At 36.7% G+C, this 20,618-nt stretch overlaps 2 protein-coding genes and 1 long non-coding RNA gene across 6 annotated transcripts in view; 1 reads left to right on the top strand and 2 right to left on the bottom strand.

Moving 5' to 3' along the window:
• LOC148646745 (NACHT, LRR and PYD domains-containing protein 3-like) overlaps nt 1–20,618 on the top strand; it is a 2,700,574-nt gene that overhangs the window by 379,562 nt on the left and 2,300,394 nt on the right. The gene's annotated exons all lie outside the window — the stretch shown is intronic.
• LOC148646776 (cytosolic phospholipase A2 gamma-like) overlaps nt 1–20,618 on the bottom strand; it is a 37,988-nt gene that overhangs the window by 8,411 nt on the left and 8,959 nt on the right. For 2 of the 4 annotated variants that reach the window (XM_088608585.1, XM_088608586.1), the window contains exons 2-9: nt 13,262–13,320; nt 12,312–12,346; nt 11,100–11,211; nt 9,088–9,231; nt 8,706–8,904; nt 8,057–8,165; nt 5,723–5,863; nt 4,390–4,684 (exon numbers count right to left, since the gene is read on the bottom strand). In XM_088608585.1, the coding sequence (XP_088464711.1) occupies nt 4,617–4,684; nt 5,723–5,863; nt 8,057–8,165; nt 8,706–8,904; nt 9,088–9,179 (609 nt within the window). In that variant the 5' untranslated portion in view covers nt 9,180–9,231; nt 11,100–11,211; nt 12,312–12,346; nt 13,262–13,320 and the 3' untranslated portion in view covers nt 4,390–4,616. Of the gene's footprint in view, nt 1–3,539; nt 3,615–4,389; nt 4,685–5,722; nt 5,864–8,056; nt 8,166–8,705; nt 8,905–9,087; nt 9,232–11,099; nt 11,212–12,311; nt 12,347–13,261; nt 13,321–20,618 lie in introns of those variants that run through there. The other 2 variants (XR_015927512.1, XM_088608584.1) reach the window with 2 other exon arrangements.
• On the bottom strand, nt 1,494–3,529 carry LOC148646777 (uncharacterized). Its single transcript, XR_015927538.1, has 2 exons — nt 1,856–3,529; nt 1,494–1,823 (listed from the first exon to the last, which is right to left on the bottom strand). It is a non-coding gene; the product is annotated as an uncharacterized LOC148646777 (long non-coding RNA).

Below are 20,618 nucleotides of genomic sequence, written 5' to 3'. Positions count from 1 at the left end.
TTCACATAAATGTTTGACAGTGTACATAATAGCCAAGAGAAAAAAAATCTGTAAATAACTATTGTTTTCTTTTCTGTATGAGTTTTTAAAATTTTATTATCCATATTTTTTTGTAAAATTAGTACCTAGAAATCCCATTTTCATTTTACTGAATTAAAATTGATATATACGCATTATGAAAGTGAACATTTAAAATCCAAACTTGAATGCTCACACTGAGAACTTTCATGGGTGAAAAGTCAAATGTCAGCAAAAACTGCAAAGAAAAATCAAAAAATAATTTATAGTAAAGCCATCATAATAATTTGCTTTACAAATACAAATTATTTCAGGCACACAGTATTATTTTGACAAGTTATACATTTAGATTAATGGCCTCTATGGTATGGTGTATGGTGCAATAGTAGTGGACAAAAAATAACACAACAGCATTTCGTCAATCCGATCACGTATTCTTTTCCAATCATATAAAGTAAGTTTTGAGAATCTCACCATGCCTTTAACATGCTCATAAACAATATTAATTTAGGAACATAAACATATTATGTAAACTGTATATGGCTGGTATTAGTAGTTTAAAGAAAAAATACACACCAGTATTCCATTCATGTGTTTATTTTGGAAACGTTTTTACGTGCTCTTTCTGACTGTATTAAGTTTATATACTTTGTAAAAAGTTATGTTTTAACCTTTTCTGCGAATACACTCGTTATAGCAGTAAACAAAAGCATACTTTTCAAATTTGATTAACAGGGACTATAATATGGAATCGCGAATCTAAAGAAATTAATAATGATGTAATTATATTCATGTGCTACTAAAGAAAGTAGTACACCTTCTTTGGATATATTCTGCTTCAAAGAAACAAATAAACGTTTCTTTGAAAAACTAAAATAGCAAATATTATGGACACTATATTGACATTTTTTATATTTCTAAATATCACAATATGTTTGAAGTTAAGTCATTTATTGATAACAACAAATAATTTCAAACTGCTACTACTGTCGTTATTACTGATAATAAATATTATCGACACTATATTGAATTTGTTGGTATTTCTAAATATCACAAAACATTCAAAGTTAAGTGAGTTAAGTGATTACCATTTTCCATGAATACTTGCGCTCATTATCACAGTAAACAAAAGCATACTTTTAGAATTTGATTAATAGGGAATATAATATGAAAACACATATCTAAAGAAATTAATAACGATTTTAATTTAAGGATCTAAATATATGTATTTACATAGCTGGTAGTACTACTGAATTCCACTTTCTTTGTAAACATGTTTTAGTTTAATTTGACTCATTCATTCATGATGAATTGTGAGAGAGTGATAGATGGAGACAAGATGTAGGTTTCTTGTCCAAACAACATTCCCCAGAATGCAGTGGGAAATTGGCGTTTTACTCCTGATGGTAACTCCAACAAATTGTCACATTTCACATCCTTGCAAAACAATCATGACATTGTCATCCAACCTATGGTTTGATGTTTTTTTTTTATTTTGAAACCATGATCTTGATATTGATATAATATCTTCTATATCGCATTAAAATTTGAAAGCTTTTTATTGATGTAAATCCACCTATTTTCCAACCACTTTATCCAGTACAGGTAACAGTTTCACCCCTCCTCCCTGTCTGTCTGACCTCTTTTTAACCATTCTGTGCCTGAATCGCAGTGTGCGAGAAAGACATAGAAAAAAAGTGAATCTTTTTTTGTGCTCAAATCTTGCTTAACAAAAAATTAGACACAAGAATAGTATTATTGGACAATGTTGTGAGGCTCTGGTGGAATTTGTCTGTAAACTGAAACTTTTCTATTTTCTTTAAAATTAACTATTTACTTATTTCTTTTCATTTATTGCTTTTAATTTGTGAAGCAGAGTATTACGATATTAATTGCTACTTCAAAGTTTTGTGGGTGCAAGCTTAAAATCAACAAACCGTGAAATCTGTGCAAAGGTCTCAATATTTTTGCAAGGCAAATAGCTAAGAGTATATTATACTTAGACATCACATTCTCAAGCTCCTCATGAACAACACTATCCAAAAAAATCCTACTGACTCTCATTCTAATCTTCAATACAGCACCTCAAATCAAATGGTCTGCAGAAACAATCTATTTATTTAATCCACAGTGAAATCTGACTCTCTCAGAATTTTTAAGAAGTACCGTCACATCCAATAAATAATTATGTTCATCTGCAATTAAAAGTTTATCTCATTACATTGTAGTGGCAATGCTTGTTAATACGACAGAATTAAGCGTTGCTGTGCTTTCCTAAATGAGGCCCCATCTCTCTCTTCATCTCTGTGGTGCAGCCACAGAGAAGTTATTCCTGCAGGCCGATTTAAGGTGTTTTCTTTTGATAAGGAACAACTCCCAAACGGGGATGCACTTAGCTAATGATCAATGGTCATCCCTGGCGCCTATCTGTCTAGGGAGTTCCAGAGGAAATCTGGACTGCATTCCTAAGTGTCAGGAGTAAGTGACTTATCTCTCACCTTGGTCAACCAATCAGGGACTGGCAGGGCGTGGTAACACCACGTGGGTCTCCAATGCCCGCCAAACTCTCAACCAATCATCACACATCTGTGTCTTGGTCAAAAAGGTAGCACAAGCTCAGGTCGGGGCTCTCCTTGGCCATTTTCGCGCACCCTCAGAGACAATCACGTGACAACCGGTGTTGTCTGCACTGGGACTTGGACTTTGTTCTAAGCGCAAGGCCGAGGATCCCGGACGTACTCAGAATTCTGCAACAACCAACGTGAATGCTCCGCTTGATTAACGGCAGCCTACAGTTGGACCCTCATCGACAACCTGAATAGCTTATTCAGAAGCAGCGCTGGACCGGGAACGAACCAGTTTTCTTCCCGTGCAATAGAATGACCTGCGAGGACCCGTGGTCACACTTTGTGCATAGAGACTTTCTACCAGTCAGCCAGACTACTAGTAGACCCCTGGGAGCAACGACTGCACTGCGTGCCGCAGTTAGATTCCTCCGTCCGTTGCTGGTAGCCAGAGGACGCCGAGACGACGCCTATTGGATGACTGCTGGGACAGAGTTTGCAACAGAGCCTGTCAGCTGGTTTTGGTGTTCGTGCCAGGAAATCCAAATCCATACACAGTGGATAAGTAAACCCCATGTTCTACATTGCGTCTTGAGAATTTAATTGTTACCTCAACACAAGTTGTTATCAATTTAATTCATGAGTAATGTATTTACTTCCGAGTCTAGTCTAACAGTGGGTAATGACACTGATTAGATATGGTATAGCCGAACGATATATTGAAATATATTCTCTGTTGTGTATCTCTTTGTGTTTGCATCTCTTCGGGATTATATACCTTGTATTTTGATAACCCTCACAGTAAGGTCTGCTGCCTGTATTCAGGCAGACTGGTATATGTTTTGTGCACAATTTATGTTTAATAAATGTATCTTGTGTTAATTTAGGTGAGGATGACCTTTTAGTTTGGCTGTAATTCTTCAAATTGTTCTATACTTCTCAGGTTCAAAAACTCACCCTGAATGGCCTTCATATCTTTCTTTTGTTTAGTCTCTTCGGTGTTCCCTTTTAACAAATGATTGCAAATCTATTCTGCAACATAAAAATCAGACAAATGCTTAAACAGTTTAAGGTTTTCTAAGTACAGTACATAACAGTACATTTTAATAGTTCAGGTGGGTAGCTGCGTCAGCATGCGTAGGCTGCAAAGGAACAAGTAATAGGTTGATTCCATGATGAAAAAAAGAAGAAAGAGAATAACGTTTCGGCCATGGAGCCTTCTTCAGGTGTCACCTGAAGAAGGCTCCACGGCCAAAACGTTGTGTTCTCTTTCTTCTTTTTTTCAGCATGGAATAAACCTATTACTTGTTCCAGTACATTTTAATTGTGTGTTGGTAATACAATCTATATTTATATACTATATATAAGACTTATTTGCAATGTAATGGAAAATGAAACACTTGTAATTTTTAATTTAGTTTGTAAAGCAAGGTGATGTTTTGGTTAAGTGGTGGAGTTCTCACCTGCTTTGCCTCTGACCTGGGTTCAATTCCCAGCCACTGCCCTTTCTCTTTCTCTCTCTTACCTACTGTCTGGCTCACTTACTGCCTCAGTCTTAAAATACTTTTAATTAAGCATAGTTAAAGTCATAGTCCAACTGCTCCTGTTTTCTATGCTTATTTGCTTTTAATACAAAGTTTTTAAAACCAATATATAATATAGTTAAGACAAAATCTAAAATAAAATTATCTCATTATACACAGTATTAATAATAAATAATACATTACTACTTATTCACAATTACATTGCATTAAATAGAAAAATTATGTTACGAATTAATATTATTGTACAGTAAGAATAGCTCAGGAAAGCACTAATGGGTTAATACACATTTGATTTTTATTATTAAAATACGATGAACTGTGAAGAACACATGCAGACCCACAGTATATTAAGGATTCTACAGAGTGCTGCAGTCCTATATTAGATTATTTGGAAAACTAAAAAGCTGTTGCACTGTACTTTTGTCATACCTTGCACATTCTGAATGGGTGCATCTGTAGATGCAGATTGGGAGAGCATACAGCACATTCATTACTTACAATATATTAAAATTATACCTATAATGTACTGGAAGTCAGCGAAGCAACTGCCACACAGTCCTGAGGAAATAGTAAAAAACAGAGAGAGAGCAATGAAAATGGTTTGAGGTCACTTAATCACAGCATGGAAACAATCAGACTATTTAATTCACTACCTGTGTGTAATAGATCACTTCTTGTAGCGGAGCTGGAATATCTGCACATATATGGTTCCTGATATATAGAAGCCTACATGCCAAACAGACCGTGCTGATGGTCCCTGTTTTAACCCAATAAGTAAAAGTGGAAACCCTCACTCAGTCAAAGCCATTTTCTTTTTACCAGCAGTTAATACAAGGCTGGTATTATGAACAAGGCCGTTTCTGAGACAGAAAAAGGATAGTTGTTTTAACCTAAATTGCAAAGGAACAAGTAATAGGTTTATTCCATGCTGAAAAGAGAAGAGAGAAAACACAATGTTCCGGCTGTGAATTCTTCTTCAGGTGTGAGAAAGACAGGGCAGACAGCAAAGATTAAATAGCACAGAAGAACAAAAGCTGGGAGAGGAGAGGAGGAAGGGGGGGGCAGAGAGGCACAGAGGCCACTCAGAAAGCGCAAAGTGGAGAGGGGTGAAGAAAGGTGTGAAGTCAAAACCAGCATGAGAATAGAGAAGATTACTTGAAAACAAGTCAGTCATTGAGAGAAAGGGGGAGGTGTGAACCTAGTTTCAGGATGAGTTTTGTTTCTGTTGTTTTTCTGTAATGGGAGTTGAGAAACCCTTCTCTGTGAACCAAAAGTTTACATAGATTATGGTCAGCGGTTAGTGGAGTCACCATGGGCACCTCTTCCATTCAAGATAATTTAGGTGTACCTGGGAACAGCCATCCCTATAAAATTATTAATTTCCCTAATTTCCCTAATGCAAATGTAACACATGGAATATCTTATCACCATTACCAAACATTATGTAAAAGCCCAACACAATAAACTGAAGTCCAATAGTAATATATGGTAAAGTTCCTCCATTGGCCTAAAAATCTTTTGTGTGTATCAAAGGCTTTGGCATCCAAGTGGAGTTTTTTCTTCATCTATAGTGTAACAACAAAGATGAAGAAAGACCTTGCAAGTACAGGATGTCCATCTCATCTCTGAGATCCTCCACATTCCCTCCTGCAAAACGGCTCCCAAAGAATGGTGTTTCCACAAAGGCTCCATACCCAGAATACCCCACTTCATGGCGGGTAATCTCACACCAGACCCCTGTGAAGGGAAGAGACACGGAGAAAAGGAGGAAGAGCAGAAGAAGAGTGAAGTGAGAAAGGGTACCAGAACTAGAAAAACTCTTTCATCCCTAAATCCCTGCTATTCTCTAAACCCATTTTGAAGGCACTGAGGCCACTCTTGTGTGTCTATTTTTCTAATATTAAATGGTATTATTGTTAGTTAATAGATAAAATTAATATTCTTGTTGTTTTAATGTAATACCTTGTCCAACTTTTGTTGTAGTTGTTGAGTATATGAAAAATGTACTGAAAATGAGAACTGTAACATCCTGGTTGGAGGTCCATAAAAATTGTTTATACCCTTTATAAAATTAAAGTATATGGTAGTATGCATGGCTAGTTTGAAGGATATGAATCTCTAATTCCCAAACAGCCCTTGGTTGAATGGAAAAGAAAAAGAAATTAAGGAGTTTGGACACAATGGAGGAAATCATCTGCCTCAGGTATTTAAGGAGGAGATGGTGTCAGGAACAGTTCTTTCCGGGCCCTATGCGGACGACACGATCCGAAAGGTGAAGAAAAAATAGGGAAAAATATCATGCAGGAGTCGGTCAGGAGACAGGGGGGTGTCCAAGGTGAGCTGGTGTCCAGGGGAAGTGAGTTCGGGGCAAACAATCCAAGCATAAATCCAAAAGGGAAATCCAAAACGGAAGGCAAAGTCCAAGACCAGGGGATCCATCCAAAGTAGTTAAAAACCAGAACCGGGTCGGGACTGGCGGGACAAGGAATCAGGAACAGGAAACTAAAACCATAACGGAGCCAGACGCGGCAGGACCCCAGGCTCTCACGAAACGGGATTCAATGAGAAACCCCGAGCAATCGCCTGCGTCTGGCTTTAAAGATGGAACTAAAGAGGGGCTGGAATAAGAAACAGGTGTGGGGAATGGGACAGAACGAGGAAGGGCTAGAGCGCCCTTAAGAGGAGGAGTAACGATCATGACAGTACCCCCCTCCTTTCCAGGGCGGCTCCGAAGCCCTAAACAAGACAAAAAATAAATTGGATGGAGTCCATATTGCCAATGTGCTGTCCGCGGGGCCCGAGTGTTGGCTTCTCATTCTGTCAGGAACAGTTCTTTCCGGGCCCTATGCGGATGACACGATCCGAAAGGTGAAGAAACAATAGGGAAAAATATCATGCAGGAGTCGGTCAGCAGACAGGGGGGTGTGTCCAAGGTGAGCTGGTGTCCGGGGGAAGTGAGTCCGGGGCAAACAATCCAAGCATAAATCCAAAAGGGAAATCCAAAACGGAAGGCAAAGTCCAAGACCAGGGGATCCATCCAAAGTAGTTAAAAACCAGAACCGGGTCGGGACCGGCGAGACAAGGAATCAGGAACAGGAAACTAAAACCATAACGGAGCCAGATGCAGCAGGACCCCGGGCTCTCACGAAACGGGATTCAATGAGAAGCCCCGGGCAATCGCCTGCGTCTGGCTTTAAAGGTGGAACTAAAGAGGAGCTCGAATAAGAAACAGGTGTGGGGAATGGGACAGAACGAGGAAGGGCTGGAGCGCCCTTAAGAGGAGGAGTAACGATCGTGACAGAAGGCACACTGTTATCTTTTATATTGTGTAGCGTGAGAGAAACCAGGAAAGAATTATTGAGTTTTACCAGGAGACAGAAGGATTTATTGGTTTTTAGTTTAAGTTATTTTTGAAGAGAACAGAAAATAGTTTTAATCGCAAACTAATTGAGGAACACTATTTGGTTGAAGGGAAAACATGGGTAAATAACACTAGAATAAAAAATCATATTTTTCTTCAGAAAAGTTCAGACTTCAGAAAACTCTTATGATTTGTTGGTATAACCTGCCAGGGCTGTTGACTTCATATATTATTTCATAGAGCAAATAATAGTTTACACAGAAAGCAAGGTCCATGGGTTCAATTATCAAAGAAGTTAAACAATCCTTCATTTTTTTTAAATACATATTGGCAGTTTCTTAAAATATAAATTATTTTGAATTGTTAATAGCCTTATAGTTTAGCTCTAATGATCATTTCCTTACCTTTACCAGTAGCAGCTGGTTGGTCATAATTTTTCAGATCAGATTAGGTGCTAGCGATGCGGTCTGTGAACATTTAACATTTACTATAAAATATGTAATACTGTATATGGCCTTTCTGCAGGATTTTAAATAAGATTTATGTTCATCCATCATCATGTATCTTACCTCTATCGTATTCATCCTTCTGTCTCTGCTTTTTGTCCACAACTGCCAAGATGGGGTAAGGGTTGTTCATTTCATCATCGGTTTCCTTAGAAAAATGTTCTTCATCCACCTGGAAAAAATATAATGTAGTGAAGACCCAGCAATGGTATTCCCCAAGTACTCCCACCAGGTTTGGAGGGTCTCTGAGATCTTCAGTGGGGCTCACATAGCTGTATACAATTAGAGATTATCTAAAGGTTAGTTTTCAACTCTATTAATTAAAAGAAATCTAGATTCATTGTGTTCTCCCTTTAGAGTTACTTGTCTTGAATAGTAAGGTCACATCACCTTAAGCATGAAACGTCTGCTATAGCATCAAATCATAATAAAATATCCCAGAATGTCCTTTAATTTGTTTCTATATCCTTTCCTATTTTATTGTACACATCAATGGTGTGCACTAATGAAAATTAAGTAAAAATAAAAAAGTGAATTTCAATTTTGAGCAAAGATATATTGTAGGGAAATAAAACCTTTAGTAATTACAATTTACCACATTAAACTGTACACTTTACTCAGAAGCATCAATGAAGAGAGAGAAAGACTTTCAGAAATACACAAATACATGATGACAAAGATGGTAGAAACCCAGGCAGGAAGGACTGCTGACCTGCTTCACCATGTCGTGCACAATTGTAGATGCAAATACATCTGTGATGGAAAAGTTCTTATCCTTTTCTGCCTCCCTAATTCTTGCCAATGCTTTTCGACAGTCAAACGAGCCAGTTGTGAGTCTTTGCACCATCTTTTTCTCTGCCTTCTCTAATTCAGAGGACCAGGTCTGGTTGTGGTACAAAGATGTCAAACACCTGCATTCATACATAAACAAGAGTAGAGACCAGGAGAAAAGTCGGAGCTCAATCCTTATATCTTACAGAATTGGAGCAGAATTAGAAGTTCTGCTGCTTTATGCGAACCTTCAGAATTAATATTGATTCCACAGATCCACCTGGCACAAACCTGGACCCCAGAGCCCAGTCTCTCAGACTCACCAGGTAGATCCTGACACTCCACACAGGTACATGATGGTGTCCAGCAGGTTCTGAGCCCCCAGCTCACTTAAAGTCCCCATGAGAGCCACCATGGCGCGCAGACCCCCCCCCAGAGCCCAGCACAGCGATAGGGGGGACACAGTCCTGATTGAGGAAGAGAGAAGCAAGAGAAAGAGCATGATAAAAAAACAGTGTGTGAGTCTGATAGATAATTATTAGGCTATTAAATAGTGTAAATTAATTGCAAAGTTACTGAGATATCACAACTGTGTATCGTGTACCCTACTCCACTCAAGTGTGTCCCTTAAAGAGAAGAAGATTCAGAATTATTTAAATTTAACATTCTCCTATTATGTTTCTCTCATGAAAGCATCTAACGTAAATAACAACAGTGCAAGAACCTACTTACCAGCAACAAAAGTGCAACCTGTTATGATATTTGTAATATCACCACTAAGGATCATTAAAACAGCATGAAATATTGTAACTCCATCTTGGCTGTCACCCTCTCCACCAGCGCTATTTATTCATTCCAACTCAACCTACAATTTCATGGTTCAAACTGAATGATCTCTTCTTCCATTTACTTATTCTACTTCATTTCATACTTCAAGTCCCTTCCCTATTAAGACCTGTAAGGTGCCTGTTTTGCACCCAATTCAGAGCCCTGTTCCTTATCTCAGACAGTGCAGAAGCCTGCAAAATCTTAGTTTCATTTGTCTTCCCATACACTTTTCCCCTTTCTGCTCTGCCTCTTTTATTAGACTTTATGTACTCTCCATTTTCCCCAAAGCCTGTCCATTCCCCACCCTCTCATCTATTAACTGCATCAATGTAATCTGGAAAGGAGTAACATGCCTGTAGCATTCACAGCAACAATAAACCCCTACGACAAATGTTAACTAGCATAATGAAAATTTCTTATGTCATATTTTTTCACTAACATGACAATGCACCTGCTACAAAATAAAATGTCTTTATTTTCCTGATAATAACTTTGTGATTTTGATGCTGTTACAACCCCAAGTGTCTAGGGGTAAAGGGGTGTAACATTTAAGATAATTTTTGAATGCTGGTGGGTTCTGGTGAGACACTAGGAAGCGTGATAACAAAGGTGGATGCAGAAGTGATGATTTTAAGTTGAATAAGTGACTGACAAGACACGATAACACACAGGGGTAAGGAACTAGAGTGGTGCCAAAGAAAAGAAAATAACAAACAAAATGGAGCTGGCTAAGAAAATGAGGGAAAGCTAACCTGACTACAAAAGAAAACCCGAAACACACGGTCTTCGGTGTCTCCTACACCCTAGCTAACTTCCACTGACTACCCAACAACCATACAAGACAAATGCCACTCACCCGTACTAAACTAGTGTACTAATACAAAATCAACTAAGTGTGTAGAATGTACCCAACAACCTAAACTAACCTTATACACAAAAGTTCACACAAAAACACAAGTGAACTAGGAATACAAATAAGGGAAAACAAGAGTAATCAACAGGAACAGGGTACAAAAGACCACAAAAGTTGAACATATAACACATTAGGGCAAGGTAATGGCAAAACAAGGATAAACACACAAACAAACGAAAGTACAAAGAAACCAACAAAACAACAAAGCCAAAGCTATACAAGCAAAGCAAAGCAAAGCAAAGCAAAGCAAAGCAAAGCAAAGCAAAGCAAAGCAAAGCAAAGCAAACAAAAGGCCTCTTCCTTCAGAAAACCTCCATGTTATATGCTGAATAAGATGCACTCTGATTGGCTGAGAAGCTGATTGATGATTATGTCATACGGAACAGTGGTGTAATGGTGGGTCAATGGAGGAGGGAGAACAATCAAGGGTCAGCAGTGTGGAACATAACAAAAACACACATAGACCACACAGTGGGATGTAACAATGCAGTTTTTTGTATGATGCTTACAGTAACTTACTGTACTTGTATTTTGCAAACTACACTGAATATGTATTTCTGCAACACAAATAATACAAAATAATAAAAACCATACCAATTTACAAGGAATTTTCAGATTACTCAGGGCCTTCTGGATTTGGATTTTTCTCTGCTTAACAGCCTTAGTCTCCCCCTCACAGAGAGTCTGTGAAACCCGTACATATGTCCTGTGGAAGGAAATAAAACGAACATGAAGAATGTGCAACCTTGGCGCTTTCTGTTCCTAAAAATGCAAAAGGAGACATATTAGAAAGAATCTGGGAGAATTTCTAATTTGCTTTGCTGACTGGATCTCACTGTTACTTGAGTGTTAATGTGTTTGTTAATTTCTTTGTGTATTCTTATTAATTTCAAGCAGATGAATAGGGACTAATACAGTTGTAACCACTTTAAACTTTCAAAAATATTGCTAATATTAATGTTACTCATTTAAAAGTATTTATTTTTCTTGTTTTCAAGTAACAGGCACATTGTTAAAGTCAGTATTTATCTTTTCGTAATATCCTGGGATATAGCACCTTATTTTCTGCCTTATTGGACATCAGCTGGTAGGTTAAAGGATACTGCTAGACGCCCAAGAAGAGGAGGGGGTCAACTGTTGAGGTGTGATCTGCTCAGGACTTTAGGATCTCTTGTTGTTCACCAACACAAATGCTCCCCAAGTGTTTTTGGTCAGTGTATCACACAAAAGAGCTACACTGTGGTACAGCAAAGAAAAGGGAAGCTACTCTAACACGTCAATGGGTTCTAATGCATGTTTTGAATGTTTTTATCTGTATATTATATATATATATATTGGCTCTAAAAATATATTGTATTTAAATTTAAATGTTTTAAAAAAGATGTCAGTAGTTTTGATTTTCTCTGAAAATAACTTGTGATTGCATTCTGTAACCTCTTCAATGTGAGGCATTAGTTATTCATTGGGATAGCCTTGTGTCTGGTTTTGAATCCTAGCCAATACCCAAGCCTGTGGGGATAATCTTTCTATAATCTTTCTAATCTAACTATAAACTATAGATTTACTGGAAATAAGGGATTTGGAAATGCGCATGGATATCAACCAAGGAGGAAACACCTCACTAATCTTACAGCTTAGAATCAGTTAATCAGTACATTTATACTCATCACATCCTCATGAGAAAAAAAGAGGAAAGAAAATAATTCAGAAAATATGATTGAAAAGAGGTGTAATTGTTTTTTGTAATTATACACAGAAACGTGTTTCTTATACTGTATTTTAGTACACAGATTAAAGAGCACTTACTTTCCAGTATTGTCTTTTGCTTCCCTCATGCTTGTCTGTAAGATAATTGAAAACAAGAAATCGTAAAAGACCTGTAAGCACTATATCCCTCCGTTTTCTGTACTACTGTTTCTGCCCCATTGGGATACATTTGGGATACATTTCTGAAATCACAGAACTACATCTTCTTGGCACTTCAAAATCCACAATTATTATTCCATTTCCAATGCTCTCTATATTGTCTATAGTATTTTTGTGATTCAGTATGTTACTGTTTTTATGTGGCTATACTTAAATTCTCTCAAGAAATGAAAGGTGATCCAGAATTCAGCAGCACAAACAAAGCAGCAACAGGTCATCAATCAGGCTTGCCCTTGCTCTCATTTTCCCAAGTCTGTAAAATACAGAAGCTTGGCACTTACAATGTTTTTCTGAAGCTTGTCACCAGAAAATTACTTTGTTGTGCCAGAGAACAAAGATAACTTTATTTATACTTTAGTTATTTTAACGCTACAATAGAAGCTGAAATCAAATTATGTTTATAAGTCGGTTCACTGCTGATAATACTGAAGTAAATGATTAAATGAAAATGTAATTTAGAAGAACAATTTCAAAGCATATAAATTATATTTCATTGCCATTAATATTTTAAATCTATACATTTAAGTGTTTTATTGAATGTGTTTTGGCTGGTTATATGAGACAAATTTACAGCATTTAATTTTGACTGAGTTTTTCTATGTTTTTCCCAGTTTAAATATATTTTTAGTGTGCTATTTCAAAAATAATAATTTGCATTTTTTATAGTTATACCCACACAGTTCTGGCTACACATTCGCCCCTTGTTTATGACTTGGACTAATGCTACATACCATGCATCATGCACAAACCATTGTTTAGTCTCTTCTTTCTTTAGTAATGATGTTTTTAAGATTGTCTTATATGCATTAATTCAGTAAATACTCAGATACCTTATCCATGTTGTTTTTTGCTAGTAAGGAATGTTTCCTGGTGACCTCTTTTAGTGGATCTGTTAAAAAAAGATAATATACTGTAACACTGTCAGCCATTGTTAGTATACAAAACTGCAGGAGGCACACATACACACAAAAACAAGTGGTAGACTAATGGCAGCACTAAGGAGAGGCATGAACTGCTTTAAAAATACATTCAAATACTTCTCCATTTCATGACATGTATAATATCACTTTAAACAAGAGCTGTTCGTTACAAAATGAGGTTCCTAGCCTTTTTGTTGTTTACAGTGTGCACATTGCTCCCTGTAGAGGCACTGATAGTGGGCAATGGATCCTTTAAATTTGAAGTAAAGTCATAAACCATTTAGAAAAAGAGGATGTCATTGTTTTCTTATAAATCAGTGCTATGTACAACATACAGTAGATTATTCCAGTGTATCATGTTTTAGGTAAATCACAGTGTATACATTCCTTAATGCCTTAAAGACTGTGTCAATTACTCCTATAGAAAAACACCAGGCTTGGATTCTGACAAAATGATTGACCATTTCTATCTCAGGAGTTAGAAAAAACCTTAGATGTGTGGTTGCACATCAAATACAGTCTTATATGATAGCCAATGACTTGTTTGAGCCATTTCAGTCTGGTTTCCACTTAAATCATAGCACTGAGACTGCTCTTTTCAGGGTTTTGAATGATTTATTTATTGCCTCAGACTCAGGAGCTACAGTATACAGTAGATATCCTTATGCTTCTTAAAGCTGCTTTTGATACTGTAGCAACACAAAATTATTTAAATTGCTGGCAAATCAGTGGTACTGTCCTTAACTGACTGGCAGGCAGCATATTTATAAAATATAATAACAAAAATAATGACAAAAATTTTTTGTTATTATTAAATTTCAGCAAAGAAATGTACCGATGCAACCATTCAAAATGCACGGTACAAACCCGTACCACACACAATTACCCACAAGTCACTGCTTTGTACCGCGGTACGTGATTGGCTGGCCAGAATGACCGACAGGGGCACTCATGGTGCATTGGTCATTTGTGAAAAGATTGAATAATTTCATCTCTTTGCTGTGCATGTTTTAATTTGCTTAGTATTGAATATTTATATGTACAGATGCAGCCATTCAAAATGCATGGTACAAACCCGTACTGCGGGGCAACTACGCGTGCACCACCGCGCCCTACCGCGGTACGTGATTGGCTGGCCAAAATGACCGACTGGGGCACTCGTGGTGCATTGGTTGGTAGTGCAAAGATTTAATCATTTAATCTCTTTACTGTGCACATTTTAATCCACTTAGTATTGAATATTTATATGAAATTTTACCACTAAAGGGAAATGTTAGTAGCTGAGCATAAAAAGAAGAGGAGCATAACGCATCTGAAGGTCATAAACGAGAACATAAACATATTACTGTAAGTAAACTGTACTGTATATGGCTGGTCTTGGTAGTTTAAAGAAAAAATGCACACCAGTCTTCCATTTCTTTCTAAACATTTTAAGCATCAAAGTTTTATGAAATGGTCCCCAAATATGTGATTGCTGTATAGAATGAATTTTAATTTAAAACATTTATTTAACACGAAAATTAAGCTGTTTACGTTCCCCCGCCTGAGAATTTAGTCACTCGTTGCTACGCTACGCAGAAACAGCCACAAATAACTAGCAACCTGTAATGTCGGCCGTATTAATGCCCGCCGAACTAGGGATTGGACAGTTTTTCAGTGCTTGTACAATCGATGGAAATGTTCAAATAAATGTGCTAAAGAAATAAACAAAAAAAAGTCATTTATTCCTTTATCATACTGGCTAGCTTATGTCCTGTCCTTGATAGTTAGATCAATGAAATGCTGTGGTGTTACTTTATTTTAATGAAAAAATAAAGTATTTTCGTTTAAAATGACGGTTACAAAGAATGTGGACCAGCGTAATACTTTGAGTTTACAGCTTGTCCAAGGTCATTCATTATTAATGCTATTAGTAATATCTTCAGTAAAGGCTTTGATGGATAAAATATTTCTGCATTTGTAAACATGTTTTATTAACACCAGAATCGCAGCGGGTGAGAAAGAGACAGAAAAAAGTGAATTCTGTTTTTTTTATGGTCTGTAGCTCAAATCCTGCTTAACTAAAAATTAGACATTAACTAGCAAAGAGAGGACATTAGCTAGCCAACATGATTAAGCAATAAATGACTTGTTTTTTGTTTATTTAAACGTTATGTCAGCCAAACATGTATGTAACGTCTGCCATATGGCGTACGCGTTACTGAAGCTGAATGTTTAGCCTTTGTTACTAATGTAACCACTAAATAAAGACATAAATATAGAAATCCCTACATTACAAACTCCAAGCATTTCATTTTGTCTATTGCTACAATATCGACAGCAGTGCAGTTACAAAGAACATGTCCAAATGTTTCCAAAATAAGCAAAATCTAATGATTTGAAGGTTTTGATAATAATAGAGAAATCATAACAATGACCCCGTATTGCTTCATGCTATTCATGTTTACCCAACCAAAAAAAGGACAACTAATTTGACACGAAAATACTTAATTTTTTCATTGACAAAAAGTAACGCCACACTCTCTTGATTAACCGGATTGTTGATTGTTTCTGCACAGACTGTTAAACTAGAGAAAAAGAGCGCCTCTTCGAAGCATTTTGTTGAATTTATCGGATCGGATCAACGAAATGCTGTGTTGTTACTTTTTGTCAATGAAAAAATTAAGTATTTTCGTTTACAAAGACGGTTACAAAGAAAGTGGATAACAATAATACTTTGAGCTTACAGCCTGTCCAGGGTCATTCATTATTAATACTATTAGTAATATGTTCCATAAAGACTTTGATGCATAATTAAAATATTTATGATAAAGGTGGTAGGTTGTGTACTGTACTTTTGTCCAACTGAGCTATCTTGCTTTTATAAAATATACCGACTTTTTAATGTTTAATGATTTACATGCTGTAATACAGACTTTAAAATTATTAAAAGTCTAAAGAGTATACAAACTTAAATTCTTAATTGGAAAAAGATTGTCCTTCAGCAGTGACTAGGATTTGAAACCATGAATTTTCTAGTTACAGCTCAAATGCTTTACATGAGAGGTTAAGCTTTATTAGCTCCACCTGGCAGTGATCTGGGATACTATTATCATAACTGTGGTATTATACGGTATGATGCGATATGACGCGTTGTGTTGTGACATGCCCATCGCGTTTTACCACAGCGTACCCCACTAATTTTGAATGGCTGCATCTGTACCTATGAATACCTATGAATTTGGCATAATTCTGCCAAACCGTTGCACAAAATCCGTTTATTTTGCAAATAATTAGTGGTTGTGAAGTAGATATTTATCCATTTCTAAACTGAATATTCCACTGAAAATTTAGAACAACATAATATTAATATTGTACATTATATACACAAACTGTAAAAAGACTATTCACAACCTGTACACACTATTATGCAAACAAAAATTCACATAAGAAGAATGCCTCCTACGTTACACATGATAAAAGACATTGTGTCTACAGGGCTGAGGTAGATATGGGCCTTCTATATGTTATGCCGGTCTACATGTCCTTGGTAATCAGGCGCACTGTTCTTGGGAAGAAACTGTTCATACAGTAAACCTGTTTCTTCGGGTCTTAATGCTCTCTGGCCTACAACACCAAGGTTATGTTTAGTGTCTTGCCAGGTAAACAGACTTTAGCTAGGGTGGAGTATGTCTTTGATGATAGCGTGAGCCTTGCTCCTGCAGCGGGCTGTATGGAGATTCTCCAACCAAGGAAGTTCTGTTCCAGTAATGCGTTCAGCTGTTCTAATCATTCTCTGAAGGATGCGTTTGTCATTCTGGGTAGCACCGCCGAACCGCACTGTAATACCTCCAGTCAAAATGCTCTCAATGGCACCATGATAGAAACTAACCAGTGGATTCCACTCCTCTTTAGGCACCTCAGAAAGTACAGACACTGCTGTCCAGCTCAGCGTGTTTTTAATATGTAGGCCAAGAAACTTGATGGAGTCAACCTGTTCAATATCAGTACCATTGATGTAAACTGATTGGTGGGGATTGATATTTTTCCTGAAATCCAAGATCAATTCTTTTGTCTTAGAAGCATTAAGAAGAAGGTCATTATCCTTACCATAATTGGTCAGGTCTCTAATTAGCTTCCTGAAAGTAGGCTGGGCAAACAATTTTTAAATTTTTTTAAAAAGAAATAAAAAATGAGATATAATGATGTGTTCCTGCTTAACTTAGACATTGCACGACTTTAAAACCTATAAAAACAGGTTTCGAGAGTTAAAAAACAGTTTCTATGTGTGAAAAATGGGTGATTTTTCTTCCTCGTGATCAGCTCAGAATCTTTGTGTACGCTATAAGGTTTTTACTTCTTAATTAAACATTTAAAATACATAAATTTCATAAAGACAGCACACGTTTCGAAGAGAAAAAATCCCATTATTTTCTCTTCCTGTTGTGTGAAACTGATCAGCAGGTATTTTTTTCCCAATCAGAGGCTCTGAAAATAGCGTACCGCCCACTGCGCTCCATCAGAGAGGGGCGCGGCACCGAGAGAGGGAGGAGGCGCGAAGCTCAGCAGTACAGAACGAACGTTCTGCTGCCTGGAGCGCTTAATGGCACCAATCGCGTCTGCATTTATAACTTAGTTTTTAAAATTAATCAAGCAATATGAAGCATCTCTTTACTTTTAAGTCACTTAATCATCATTAAGCACAGCTTTCTCACCACTTATACTACTTTTTGATACCATCCTTAGACAAAACAGAAACTTGTTGTTCTGTCTAATGACATTACAAGTGGAAAGATTACAGATTTTAATCGTCTTTAATTTTGTTATGTTATACATTTTAGAAACGTTTCATCCATATAAACACCACAAAACTATTCTTGATTGTATTTCTGAATAGTATGTTACACTTAGTTCACTGTTTTAAATACATCTAATTAAGAAAGTTAGGTGTTAGCATAAACTATTACAAATCAATAATATTAAATTTAGCACTGTAATAAGTTGTTGCACTTTCCCCCGCATCTTGTAAAAATATATTTTCATTGTTCAAATATACATTAAGTCTGACTATCATATAATAAGTTAAATACAAAACTAAAGAAAAAATAGCGTTAAATATAATTCAAAATATTTTGCTAACAATGTTAACTGTTTATGAATAATAAAATGTATTAACTAAGGAGTAGGATGGCACAGTTGTTAGTATGTTTTTTGTTTTGTTTCTTTTTCATAAATACAACAGTAGTACCTGATGTCTCAGTGGCTTTCAAAATTAAATTATGCATGCAAACCTGTGAACTAGAAAGATAAACTAAGATATCCATCCATTTATAATGGTGGCGAAGTGGTTACCATTGCTATTTTGCAGCACTGGGGTCCTAGGTTCAATTCCTGCCATCCTGTGTGTGTGGAGTTTACATGTTCTCTCTGGGTTACATGGTTTTTCTCCATATGTGTGATATGACTCCCTCTCGCACTCCAAAACATACTGGTAAGTTAATTGGTTTATGGGAAAACTGGCCCTGGTGTGTGTGTGTGTTTGTGTCTGTCTGTCCTGTGATGGACTGGCACTATGTCCAGGGTGTATTCTGCCTTGTGTCCGTCGCTTACTGGGATAGGCTCCAAATCCTTTGTACTGGATAAAGAGATTAGAAATGGATGGAAGTAAAGGCACTGTGTGGATGGAACTATACACAGTGTTAGAAACCCACTATGAAATGGCAGCATCTCACTGAGAATAAAATATTTTATAGTGCCGGCTTAAGGAAACAGCCTTTCCAGCTCTCTTGCACACCAGTATCCATACCTAGTTATTTAAACAAATTGCCTCTAATTATAAACATCTTAATATGCTGGCTCTGTGGATCCGCATCAGCGATGTTTGCCCATTCCTTCAATTCATGTGCATCCAACACACAGTTCAATGCCAGCAACTAAACAAAATCTAAAATACAATCCTCATTTTAGTATCTATGTAAACATACAGTCTGTTAACTTCATCATCTTCATCAAAAGCATGCCTAACCCCATTAGGAAGTGTTCTTGTTATCAGTGTATTCCTCAGCTTTCCCCAAATTATCTTCTTCTTACCAACATCTCTAGTCTTTTATCCTGCAATAACTCAGCCAACACTTAAATCTCCAAAAGCTGCTTGTGTTAATTTCTTTAAATCACAAATATCATGTGTAAATACTGGCCATGTAATACTCTGCATTGTGGAATAATAGTTTATTTTAAAGGGAACTAGAGAAACTAAGAACTAGAGAAATCAAGAAAGGCTTTTTTTTCTAGAATTAATAAATGCACATCCTGTTCACTGGGGAAATTAAATCCACACTGAGCAATCTTCAATATGTTCAGAATATGACAGCGAGAATCCTATCAGGGATGCATTATGCCTGTTTTCAAGTCCTTGCACTGATTACCTATCAGGTTTTGAGTCAACTTCAAAATCCTTATCCTCATTCAGTACCTACAGTATATGGCTTATTATCTGTCTACTCCCCACCTTTGTCCGTCTGGCTCTGGTCTTCTAGCTGTCCTCAAGAACATCTACATTCTGTGGGTGACAGGGTCTTCTCTAGCTGCACCCCAGAGCTCTCAATTTGTATTCCCAGTGATATCAGTACCCTGAGTGCATTTAAATCTAACCTCAGAACCTTTTCAGAAGACTTAGTGTCTGTATCTGCTTCATTTTCTAATTTTGGTAGCACCTCTAACTGCTTGTCTTTCTTATATGTATTTACTTTGTAATCTGAGGTCCTTTTATGTGTTTTTACATCTACTGTATTGCTTTGAGATGCCACTTTTAAAGGTGATATATCAAATAAAGTTTTTTATTATTGTTATAGAGAAACATGATCAGTTTTCCCTGGTTCAGAAAAAAATATCTAAAGTATACTAGTTTGTCACTCTTCTCATTCCCTTTGCTATCTGACTTTTCATACTAATCTGATCAATCTAACTGCCTGTTTTCTGTGCTTTCTCTATCCTGCTAGATTTGCAATTAATTCTGAAAATTTTCTTCTTGAAATAACTCATTTCTAAATACCTTTTTTCACTGTTAACATCTTGCAGCAACTCTGCGACAAAATATACACTTAGCTCAACCTGACAGTTCATCCTGCTACCAACATTGAATAAAAAAAATCTTAAGATCTCTATATTTATGTCTTTATTTAGTGGTTTCATTAGTGACAAAGGCTAAACTTTCTTGGAAAAATGTCTTTTATGTGTTGCGGAAAAAACTGACTTGCTTTAACAAAATATGTTTACAAATCCTTTCACC

This window comes from Lepisosteus platostomus, chromosome 16, assembly GCF_059453375.1.
Source record: "Lepisosteus platostomus isolate fLepPlt1 chromosome 16, fLepPlt1.hap1, whole genome shotgun sequence".
Taxonomy (NCBI): Eukaryota; Metazoa; Chordata; class Actinopteri; order Semionotiformes; family Lepisosteidae; genus Lepisosteus; species Lepisosteus platostomus.
The sequence above is the reverse complement of the archived record's forward strand: the minus strand, read 5'-3'. Positions and strand labels throughout refer to the sequence as shown.